Source organism: Corylus avellana, chromosome 6 (genome assembly GCF_965113065.1).
Source record: "Corylus avellana chromosome 6, dhCorAvel1.hap1.2, whole genome shotgun sequence".
Taxonomy (NCBI): domain Eukaryota; kingdom Viridiplantae; phylum Streptophyta; class Magnoliopsida; order Fagales; family Betulaceae; genus Corylus; species Corylus avellana.
In genome coordinates this window covers 24,951,297-24,963,668 of record NC_142495.1, presented here as the reverse complement: position 1 = coordinate 24,963,668, position 12,372 = coordinate 24,951,297, and the positions used below count along the sequence as shown (strand labels likewise).

Genomic DNA, 12,372 nt, shown 5'->3' with positions numbered 1-12,372 from the left:
CAAAATCAAACAGAACATCTAGCTCAGTGATATGCTTGAGCTCGACTCATGTTCGAAATAAAATTAAATGAGCTAAATTATTTAAACATTCAATACTCAACTTAGACTCGATAATATACATTGTCGTCTACTTCTGTCCCACATAAACAAATCAAAGCCGTTCTCACAAAATAAATCTTTGGTTGATAACGTGACCTGCATGAATATTTCAAGAGGAAGTGTTTTTCCCCTATCCATATGATGCGGGGATTTGGTCCATCTCATTTGGTGACGTACTTCTAATAAGTTAAAGAATTGGACATTTTACATGAGAATACAATTTATCAATGTTGGGGAGAGAATCACAAAGGGAGCCAGCCGAGTGTAAATTAATATACATATTATTACACTACTTTTAGCCTAAAAACCTAAGCTAATGGGTCCACTTATATATATTAACTACTCTTTTTTTTCATATTTTTTCAATGTGGCACACAGACCTCTCAAGTGTATGCACAACAATCAATTAAAGTCACGAGTCCCACAAAAGAGCACCATTGACCAGAGCTTAATTTGTTTACAACAGGACAGCAGCAAAAGCTTGTATTTAAAAGCATCTTTTACAGCTTGGCATCAAATGATACCATGTATCTCTCTTATTAGTTACAACCTCAAGACATTAGAAAACCCAGAAAATGCAGTAACAAAACCCACCTTGACAGCAACAACAACACAAAGAAAAGGCACACCATATTCACAATCTTCCCAGAAGCAAATCTAGCAGGAATAAGCTTCATCAACATTTCTCTTATTCGTATTGGCCCGGAATTTAGATCTCGTATTTGATAATGTATACACCATCTCTATATCGAATAGAAAGCAATCGATTAGTAAGCTAAATCTAGACCATTGCAAAATTACTGCACATGTGCTCTAGTTTTTTCTTACGGTGTAAGTGCAAACCTATATCTTAGCTCGGGAGGCTAATGTTCCTTTTAAATTTTAAAAATGTCTTCAAAAGTATAGGCTTTTATGAAATAAACCTTTTTACCCCCTAAAAAGTGTTTGTTTTAGTTTTGCCCTCCCCGAGCACCAAGAAAAAAAAAAAAGGGAGAGGAAATAAAGGTCGGAGTGCGAATCACACACCTTTATATATATATATATATATATATATATATATATATATATATATATATATATATATATATCACAAACCAAACCAATGGCAGATTCAGCATTGAACTAGAGATAACCCTTCTCTTTGCAGCATTGAATAGCTCCATCGAACATTTCATTGATCCCATACTTGTATTTGAAACCAGAATCTAACAGCTTCTTTGTTGAGAGACTCGGCATTTTATACCCTCTAATTTCCTTCAAAGAACTGAAATAATTTTGAGATTAAAGGAAAAAAAAAAAAAGATTTAAATTTTAGTTTGTGTAATAAATAGAGGAAGGATAATTGAACTCACTCTAATGTTGGTATTTGAAATTCTGGGTACCTAGCAGCCAGAAATTGACACATCTGTTCAATTGTGACAACATCTGATGAACAAATATACCTTCCTTTTGCAGTAGGACATTCAAGGAGAAAAATATGTGCTCTGGCCACGTCATCTACATGAACCAATGATGTATTGAGAAGAAGACTATATTGATCCTTGTCACCTGCAGAGGCATTATAAGTTATTAATTCACACCAAAACCTCTTTTATTGTAATAACAAAAGAAATTATAGAGATTCCTTAGGAAAGAGATCATCTAGAAATACACGTATTCGATAAAATCTTTAAGGTGTAGGAATTAGGATGTTATTTTAATTTGACGGAATTTAGTTTGATTCTTTGAAAAAAAAGAAAAATTAAGAAAAAACTAGGGTATAAATTGAAAAATTAAATAAAATAAAAGATTGATACACTAAATTAACGCTTTTTAAAGTTTAAGGGTATGATTGTAAAATAATGAGAAATTAGCCTATCACATCTGTTATCGTGTGTGTGTGTATATATATATATATTCAGTTTTTAGAAGAAAAAAAATACACACACATACCCAAGACCATAGCCAACACTGTGTGAATAGAGCTTGGGAACTTTGGACAAATGAAGGGTCCGACAACGAAAGAAGGAATTAAGGTTACGACGTCCAATCCATGTTTTTCTGCAAATTCAAGGGATGCCCTTTCAGTTAATGTCTTGGAAATCATGTAGGAGCCTAAATGTCCATATGACTTTGAAGCTCTAAGGAAATCTACATCGCTCCAAAAGCTCTCATCCATTTCGTCAACCTCCTGATCGCCATTTAATAAAACAGCTGCTTCACTGGAAGTGTATACAACTCGCTTCACAGTCTTGGAATTTAAGCATGCTTGTAAGACACCCAACGCTCCATCGATTGCTCTTTTGGTCACTATTTCTTCAGGCTCTCTGTCTTCAAAATCAATCGGAGTTGCAACATGGAAGACGCCGGTGCATCCTTCAATGGGTGCATTGAAACTCTGTGGATCACTGAGATCTGCGTTGAAGATTTGGAGCCTCTCTGATGCTCCTGGCAGACTCGTAAGAAAGCTAGTGTCTTTCTTTTGCTCTGCTCCTGCATCAAAAATTATATGGATAAAGAATTGCATGTAACAATAACATGTTTTAACGACATATACGAATTAAAGATCCTGCTTTACAACATGGGTTGACAAAAAGAAATAAAATAAATAGTGAATTTAATATCTCCCAAAAGCTTCTGAGCAAAAAATTAATAAAATAAAACCACCATTGACAAAAATAATTACTAAAATAGTGTGTATATATATATATATATATATATATATATATATATATATATATATATATATATTGACAAAAATAATTACTAAAATAGTGTGTGTGTATATATATATATATACACACAAAGACACCCAAGAAGGAATCCCACATGTTTTTCTTGATCTTATGAATATTCAACGAAGGTGTATACACAAAGACATCCAAGAAGGAGTCCCACATGTTTGTCTTGATCTTATGAATATTCAACGAAGGTGTATACACAAAGACATCCAAGAAGGAGTCCCACATGTTTGTCTTGATCTTATGAATATTCAACGAAGGTGAAGATCAGTTAGATCAGACATGGCTTACCAGAGTCAGATCTAATGGTGGTTCGGACGGAGTAGCCACGATCAAGGAGCCTCATGATGAGCCATGATCCTATAAACCCGGTACCACCTGTAACGCATACCGGGCCTTTATCTCCTTCCATCTCTCTCTCTCCCTCTGCACTAAAATAGTTTCTCGAATATCTGCTGTTTTTCAGAGTTGGCTCTTTTGCTTTACTAACCTTCCTTTTAAGTTTTATTATTATTATTTTTTTTTTATCTTTACTTAAAGATATATAAAAAGTAGGAATGTAAAAGAAAAATAGTTATTTTTCTTTTACACTTTAAATTTAGTATTTTACCCTTACTCTTTGTTCATCATGATTTAGTTAAATAAAATTATTTTTGTCTTTTGACATTTCTTTAGATTGTGAAATTACTAATTTGTCTTTTTTGAATCTAGTGAATTTAAGAAGTTATTTGAATATTTTTGTCTTTTATATTTAAATTATCATTTTTCCCTCTGCGTATGTAAAGAGTTAGGCTTTTTGAGAGAGATTTTTTGGTCTTTTATGAAGGAAGCTTTAGATGAAATGGGCGAGATTCAGAAGGAATTAATGGGCTATTAGAAGGAATGCGCAAGAAAGAAAAGCTTTTTTTTTTTTTTTTTCATAGTTGCTACAGAAAAGTGTACAGAAGTCAAAAACAAAATCTACCTAAACCGATTTTTTTTTTTCTTTTAATTTGACCGATGGGAAGGGCCGGATTGGCTGATCATGTGAGAGGGCCAATGTACGTTGATTTCTTATGTTTTTTGTGAACTCAGTTTGACTTTTTTGCCCAACATGCTATTTTTTAAACCTTGGTTGGTCTGCTGCTTGGTGCTATGTTATATTTGAACTTGTGCGAAGTAGGGTGCTGTAACAGCCTTTCGGTTAAAAAATTGGCAAATGAGAAGGCATTGGCTCATTGAGATGGCCAAGTTACTTTGATTTCTTATGCTTTTTGCAAACACAATTTGCCCTTTTTATTATTATTATTATTATTATTATTTTATTTTTATCTAAACCATGCAATAAATGGCCTTCAATTGCAACCAGCGGCTGACCTTGACCTATCCTAAATATTACTTATCCAATTATCTCTCTCTCTCTCAACATTAATCTTCAATTGCAACAGTGTTGCAAGCTCTTCAATTCGGAACATGCATTTTGCTAGATAGAGTGTATGTTGAGATCTGATAGGTGCTTATTTTTCTCTTCTTATTATTCCTTGTTGTTTTTTCTTTCTTCCTTTGTTTTCTTTTCTTTTCGTTTTCACTATTTGCATGTCTGTGGTAGGATTAACGTTTAATGCTTCTTCCTTGTCTTTTTTTTTTTTTTTTTTGTTTAACGAGAATCATGTTGCTACTGCACGTGGAAGTACTAACAAAAAAAAAAAAAAGAAAAAAGAACAAGAAGATACTTGGAACTGTTTGACTGTTTTTCTTTTAGCATTCTTTGTAAGTGGATTGTCTTACCGCTATATATTGAATGAATATGAGCGGGTACTGGAATTAATGAGGAGCCAGTAAGTGACAATATATGCATTTTTGGGGCATTAGGTCCTAGAACAACAAATCAAATCTCTTGCATTGGGATTATTTTTCAATTTAAATTTGTGTTTCTTTTGTTTCTTTATCAAAAAATTAGGTCTTGACATTCTACATTGTCAATGTTCATAAATTCTACACATCATATTGTTTTTCTAATTATTATGGTTATGAGTTTCTTGTAATTTATGTTTAGTTCACCTGTTTGGGAAGTCATTGACATTATCTAACAAAAACAAAAAACTTGATTTATTGGAGGAAATCAAATGTTTGTATAACAATTTCCAAGCAAGAAAATCATACCTGTTAATTCTAAACATATTTCAATTTTTGTTGCAGTAGGCATAGATCATGTCACGGTCCATCCTAAATTTCTACATTCAAATGCAACTAGCCATAAATGCGCTCTGGGAGGTAGATAGTCATATGTTTATGTAGATGTTCTTGAAAACATGAAAGATGGTACTAAAATATTGCAAGTTGATGGTAGGTAACTTTATTGTTTTGCTTTCTATTCAATTATTGTTTTCTGAAAATTTCTTTATTTATTGTCCTTGTCTTATTATTATGATTTTCGGATATTGAAGAATTTTTTAAAAGATCAATTTAGCTCCTCGGAGGCTTTTTCCCTCTATTTCTTTCATTAATTATCTATTGCTTTATACTTTTGTGTTGCAGATAATGGCGTTGGAATGACTCCTGATAAGATGCGGCAGTGCACGTCCCTTGGCTATTCTGTAAAAAGCAACATGGCCAACACCATTGGTCAATGTGAGCTCCTAAATTACTTAATGGGTAAATAATTGGATGTGCAGAAGACTTGATATGTATTAATCTTTCCCTTCTTGTTTTTTTCCCCCAATTTTCTCCCAGATGGAAATGAGTTCAAGACAAGTACAAAGAGGCTAGGAGCAGATGTTCACGTGTTTTCACGTTGCCAAGGGAATGATGGACAAAGCTAGGTTCTTTTTTTGCTTACAATTAATTTTTGTTTATGGCTTGCTTCTTTTGATCTTTCTATTATGGTGATTATATATATGGCAAATTGCTGAACAAGAGATCAATTTCTTTCTATTTATTTACTTTCTATTTGTTGGCTCAATTTGCATGTCATCTTCAAGAATCAAGACTAATTTAACTGTATTTATTTGTTTAAGGCTCACACACAAAGCATCGGAATGATATCCTAAACATTTCTAAGGGGTACTGGAAAGGAAGATGTTGTGGTTTCCATGGTAAGACCACTTGTAATGATTCTTGCATGTATATATATACTTAATTTTTCATCCAAGTGTTGGACCATTCTTTATCACTATTTTTTATTTATTTATTTTGGAATGACAAGATTGACTTTGAGAAAAGAGGACAAGAGTGGAAGAAGATGACACGATCTTCTCTGCAAGACTGGAATAGAAATTTAGCAACCATATTGCAGTGGTCACCTTATGCAAATGAAGAAGATCTTCTTAAGCATGTAAGTCTTCTTTTGGTTTTTTCAATTTAGAAAGGGCTTATAATATAATAATAATCTCATACCACTGTTACAATGCTAGATTCTTCAAGCTGTGTGTGTGCACACCCATGTGCGTCCATTTCCAAATAAAGCTAAAATTAGACTTCTAATTATTTTGGCCCCTTGAAGTATAAGTAGCACTGCTCTGTTTCAAAACTTATATGGATCACGTACACCATCCCTATAATTTTTTTTTAATGACATTTCTCATTTTATCACTACTTATCATTCTTTGCTCGATGTACGTAGTTCAATTCCCTGAATGATCATGGAACACGAATAATTATATACAACCTTTGGGAGAAAGATGAAGGAATCTGGAACTTGATTTTGACACCGATAAACATGTAAGTTTGAATCACACTTTTTCATTTGCTGATTTTACTCGGTGGTTCAAGCAGTTTCTGATAAGGCTAAATATTTATAATGTTCAATGTGATAGGACATTCAACTTAGAGGAGTCAATTGAGATGAGAAGAGCATACAAATGGCACAGCAATATCCCAACTCTAGACACTCCTTAGCTTATCAACATTCACTAAGGGTATGTGTAAATTTATTTATTTATTTTTTTTGTACTTGAGTTAAATTTAAATTTAATACATGACTGCTATATATGGTTAGTGACATTTTTGTATTTCATCTTTGCCAGAGTTACGCATCAATTCTCTATTAGTTTACTTGTGTAAGAATTTGAATGTGCACTTGTTTAAGGACTAGATATTAAATTTATGTTATTAATACTTTTTATAAATGAGATTTAGATTTTAATGTTAAATATCACGTAATGAATTACATATATTATTATTGAACACAGGAAATCAAGCATGTGGCTTGCACGAGCCATCCGGGCCACTAGTTTTTATAAAATGCAACATCTCATTTTCTGTCATTTCAGCCGAAAGTATTGGGACATTGGGTGGAATTGTTGTTGAAGAAAGCGTGAGGAAAATGTAATTTTCTTTTATTGGAAACACGTGCAACACAAGTGATTATACGTAATACAAATTAGCTCATAGATATCACGATTCAAGACAAACAATTACCTACAACTATAATATGACACTTACCCACCTATAATATGACAGTTTTACATATTCAAGTAGGGGTGGGTATGATGGTATCGGTTCGGTAAAGTCATTATTAGTCGCTTAACTAAAATTGTCGGTTAAATCGGTTAATTCATCGAAATTTTTGGTTAATTTCGGTTGGTTAATTTCGGTTTACCGTGAGCTTTTTTAATTGGGCTAATGATATTTTTACATGGGCCAAAAATTAGTTATTTGGGGGGCCCAAATTGTTTTTTTTTTTTGGGCTAAACAATTTGAACATAAGATGCAAACAATAATAATATAATATGCAAAAAAACTTACTAAATACTTTTAACGAAACATCACTCTGCAAAGTTCATCCGTCAAAGCCTTAATCTGTGTCAAATTTGACGGATTGGTTCGGTTAACCAACAACAAAATTTCTATACCTATTAACCGAACTAAACCGACGTTGGTATAAAAAAATCCATACCGATTTTCGACTCGCATAAGTCGATTGACGGTTAACATTGGTTCGGTCATGATTAGTATGCGGTTAATTTGCCCACAATGCTCAATAGTTACACCACAAACTCAAATTTCTTAAAACATACGTGAAACTCCTTGGTCTGTAATGTCTGCCATTTTACATAAGTGAGACATGACTTCCACAGTAAATTTATCCATGATGAGAACCTGTCAAACAAGTAGGTTGTTTACATGCTCATCATAGACAACCCCACAGAGTGCTATCCATGCCTTCACAATATAAAATAGTAGCTAGGGACAACACAACCAAATACTGGTCCCACTGAACAAAAAAGGGAGAATATAGCATGTCAAATAAGAATAAAAACAATGTAACACAGTAGTATGGATGCTTGTGATACACTTTGAAAAAGACAAGTGAAAGAGTAAATTAATATACATATTAAGATATTATTTCTAGCCTAAAAATTCAAGTTAATGGGTTTTGATCAACTTATATATATATTAATTACTCTTTTTCTTCATATTTTCTCAAAGTGAGACATAAGTATATGCACAACAATCAATTAAGATAATGAGTCGATCGCATGAAAGAGCACCATTGATGAGAGATTAATTTGTTTACAAAAGGACAGCAGCAAAAGCTTGTATTTAAAAGCATCTTTTACAGCTTGGCATAAAATGATATATACCATGTATCTCTCTTATTAGCTACAACATCAAGACATTAGAAAACCCAGAAAATGCACCCACATTGACAACAACAATAACAACAAAAGGAAAAGGAACGCCATATTGATCACAATCTGCCTAGAAGCAAATCTAGCAGGAATAAGCTTCATCAACATTGCTCTTATTCATATCGCATTTGATAATGTATAAGCCATCTTTCATGCCAATAATCTGTATCGAGTAGAAAGCATTCAATAAGCTAAATTTGGACCATTAAAAAAACTATAGCATATGTACTGTAAAGGTTTTTTTTTTTTTTTTTGGAAAAGTCACACATAAATCCTCCTATGAGACTATCGCTCAATTGACAATATTCCCCAAACTTTCAATTGGGACAATATCATCATTAAACTATAAAAAAAAAATGATAATATCCCCAATGACGATAATATCCGTAATAAAATTAAAGTAAGAAATAAAAACTGTGGAAATTAAGAAAAAAAAAAAATCATTTTTTGCTTCTTCTTTTTCAAATTTATTGGAGTATTTTTGTCTTATTAAAGAAAAATTATAATCATTTTCATCTTTTTACTAGCCTTGAGGGGCTATAGTCAATTTTTTAGTAGTTTAGGGGTTACATTTGAAAGAAGCATGTCAACTCTTTCTTTTGTTTTTAAAGAACTAGCATGGGCGAACCTTTATCTTAGCTTGGGAGGCTAATGTCTCTCCTAAATTTTAAAAATCTCCTCAAAAGTATAGGCTTTTACAAAATAGATCTTTTATTTTATTTTTTTTTTACCCCCAAAAAATTTTTTGTTTTAGTTTTGCCCTTCCTAAGCACCAAGAGGAAAAACAAAAGAGAAAATAAAGGAGTATGAATCACACACCTTATATATATATAAATATATTTCACAAACCAATGGCAGATTCAGTTATGAGAATCAACTAGTATCGAATCCAAGGGAAGATAATAGAATGAATACCTAAACATACTTCTCTTTATTGATAGTTCTTCCTTTTATAGGAGAACGATAAGGTTGATTACATAAAAGAGTAAGAAATACACTTGACTTCTACTGACCCTCTTGTTATCAACTAGGACTGACTCCGCAATAAAATAGAAAGAGTTCTAATTCAATTAGGAATTAGAATAAATGACTAATTAACTAGGAATAGGGTTCCTAGATGGACTCTATTTGGACACCGCTCTGGAACTTTGGTTCCTTATTGGACTATAAGACCTCTAGACTCCTCTCATCCTGGACACACACATCATTCAGCATTGAACTAGAGATAACCCTTCTCTTTGCAACATTGAATAGCTTCGTCGAACATTTCATTGATCCCATACTTATATTCGAAGCCAGAATCTAACAGCTTTTTTGTTGAGAGAGTCGGTATTTTATACCCTCTAATTTCCTTCAAAGAACTGCACAAAAGGGAAGAGATAATTTTGAGATTAAAGGGAAAAAAAAAAAAAAAAAAAAAGATATAAATTTTAGTTTATGTAATAAATAGTGAAGGGTAATTGAACTCACTCTAATGTTGGTATTTGAAATTCTGGGTACCTAGCTGACAGAAATTGAGACATCTGTTCAATTGTGACAACATCTGATGAACAAATATACCTTCCTTTTGCAGTAGGACATTCAAGAAGAAAAATATATGCTCTGGCCACGTCATCTACATGGACCAATGATGTATTGAGAAGAAGACTATATTGATCCTTGTCACCTGCAGAGGTATTTTTTAAGTTATCAATTCACACCAAATCCTCTTTTATTGTAATAACAAAAGAAATTAGGAGAAAAAAAAAAGAAAAAGGAAATTATAGAGATTCCTTAGGAAAGAGATCATCTAGAAATACATGTTTAAGGTGTAGGATGTTATTTGAGGGTAAATTTATAATTTAATACCCATCCTGTTGGAAAAAAAGTGATCGGAATCCTATATAATTTAATATAGGACGTTTATATATATATATATATATATATATATATATATATATATATATATAACATTCTACTAAATAGTAACTTTTGAAAAAAAATAAATAAAAAAATACACACACATACCCAATACCACCCCCAAGGGTCAAATTAAAAAAAAAAAAAAATTGAAGGTTTGGCCATTGGGGGTGGCCGAACCACCACCAAGCAAACCACTCACAGACTGGCTGGTATGGGGGTGGCCGAGCCACCCCATGGTCTTTGGGGTGGTTCGGCCACCCCTAAGGCCAAACCCTAAAAAAAAAAAATTGAGGGTTTGGCCCTTGGTGGTGATATGGCCACCCCCATACTAGCCGGTCTGGGGGTGGCTGAACCACCCCAGGCCAAACGAGGCGGCCGGCCATCCAGTTTTTTTTTTTTTTTTTTTTGGTTTTTTGTATTTTGTTTTAAATATGATGTGACACTCAAAAACCTAGGTACCATGCCACGTGGTACCTTGAAACCACAGGTACCACGCCATGTGTGAGGGTGACGTGGCGGTCCGTTAAAAAACCTAACAAAATCTTGATGGAGGCACCAAGTGAGTTTATTTGCTTATCACATGTACCATTTTGTGACATTTTTGAGAACTAAGTAGCTATTTAATTTTGATGCAAACCATAGGCACTGCAAATGTATTTAACCCTTCTTTTTATAAGTCATTGCTTCAAAGGTTAGCTCGTCACATCAGTCACATTTACAGATATATAACAAGTAATGCTATAAATTTTTCTTGTGTCCCTCCAAGAATAAAGTGGCTCTTAAAATTATCATTAGACTTGTGATTGATCATTATTAAATTTTGATCAAATAGTAATTTTAAAAGCCATATCATTATTGGAGGGACAGATAAAATTACGCGACTACTAAATAATAACTTTTGAAAAAAAAGAAGAAAAAAAATACACACATACCCAAGATCATAGCCAACATTGTGCGAACAGAGCTTGGGAACTTTGGACAAATGAAGGGTCCGACAACGAAGGAAGGAATTATGGTTACGACATCCAATCCATGTTTTTCTGCAAATTCAAGGGATGCCCTTTCAGTTGATGTCTTGGAAATCATGTAGGAGCCCGTATGTCTAGATGGCTTTGAAGCTTTGAGCAAATCTACGTCGCTCCAAAAGCTCTCATCCATTTCATCCACCTCCTGGTTGCTATTCAATACAACAGCTGCTCCACTGGAAGTATATACAACTCGCTTCACAGTATTGGAATTTAAGCACGCTTGTAAGACACCCAGCGCTCCATCGATTGCTCTTTTTGTAACTATTTCTTCAGGCTCTTTGTCTTCAAAATCAACCGGAGTTGCAACGTGGAAGACGCCGGTGCATCCTTCAATGGGTGCATTAAAACTCTGTGGATCACTGAGATCTGCGTTGAAGATTTGGAGCCTCTCTGATGCTCCTGGCAAACTCGTAAGAAAGTTGGTGTCTTTCTTTTGCTCTGCTCACTCATCAAAAATTATATGAATAGAGAATTGCATGTAACAATAACATGTTTTAACGACATATACAAATTAAAGATCCTGCTTTACAACATGGGTTGACAAAAAGAAATAAAATAAATAGTGAATTTAATACTAAAAATTACAAATTAAATCTCCCAACATCTTCTGAGCAAAAAATTAATAAAATAAAACCACCATTGACAAAAAGAAATATACTAAAAATTACCAGAGTCAGATCTCACGGTGGTTCGGACAGAGTAACCATGATCAAGGAGCCTCATAATGAGCCATGATGCTATAAACCCTGTGCCACCTGTAACGCATACTGGACCTTTATCTCCTCCCATCTCTCTCTGCACTTTCTAAAATAGTTTCCCAGATATCTGCAGTTTTCCCGAGTTGGCTCTTTTGCTTTGCTAACCTCCCTTTTTAAGTTGGACTTTTTTAGAAAAATCAACTTTCAACATCTCATTTTCTGTCATTTCAGCCGTTATTGAATATTGAATGGTATTGTTGTTGAACAAAGAAAATTGGTTCACGACTATTTCCGATTCTATGTTCTCAAAAAA

At 33.4% G+C, this 12,372-nt stretch overlaps 2 protein-coding genes across 4 annotated transcripts; both read right to left on the bottom strand.

The window, feature by feature from the left end:
* Positions 1-1,177: 1,177 nt before the first annotated feature.
* LOC132188454 (vestitone reductase-like) lies at positions 1,178-3,231 on the bottom strand. 2 transcript variants are annotated; one of them, XM_059602908.2, is made up of 4 exons: positions 3,111-3,231; positions 2,032-2,571; positions 1,452-1,647; positions 1,178-1,363 (listed from the first exon to the last, which is right to left on the bottom strand). In XM_059602908.2, the coding sequence occupies exons 1-4, from the start codon at positions 3,229-3,231 to the stop codon at positions 1,222-1,224; spliced, it is 999 nt and encodes a 332-aa protein (XP_059458891.1). In that variant the 3' UTR covers positions 1,178-1,221. The 2 variants fall into 2 exon arrangements, with proteins under 2 accessions (XP_059458891.1, XP_059458892.1); XM_059602909.2 differs by having other exon boundaries at positions 2,032-2,565.
* A 6,108-nt stretch (positions 3,232-9,339) lies between these two features.
* On the bottom strand, positions 9,340-12,274 carry LOC132188279 (vestitone reductase). 2 transcript variants are annotated; one of them, XM_088517468.1, is made up of 4 exons: positions 12,030-12,274; positions 11,266-11,799; positions 9,902-10,046; positions 9,340-9,792 (listed from the first exon to the last, which is right to left on the bottom strand). In XM_088517468.1, the coding sequence occupies exons 1-4, from the start codon at positions 12,148-12,150 to the stop codon at positions 9,651-9,653; spliced, it is 942 nt and encodes a 313-aa protein (XP_088373594.1). In that variant the 5' UTR covers positions 12,151-12,274; the 3' UTR covers positions 9,340-9,650. The 2 variants fall into 2 exon arrangements, with proteins under 2 accessions (XP_088373594.1, XP_059458683.2); XM_059602700.2 differs by having other exon boundaries at positions 9,902-10,097; positions 12,030-12,272.
* Positions 12,275-12,372: the final 98 nt, after the last annotated feature.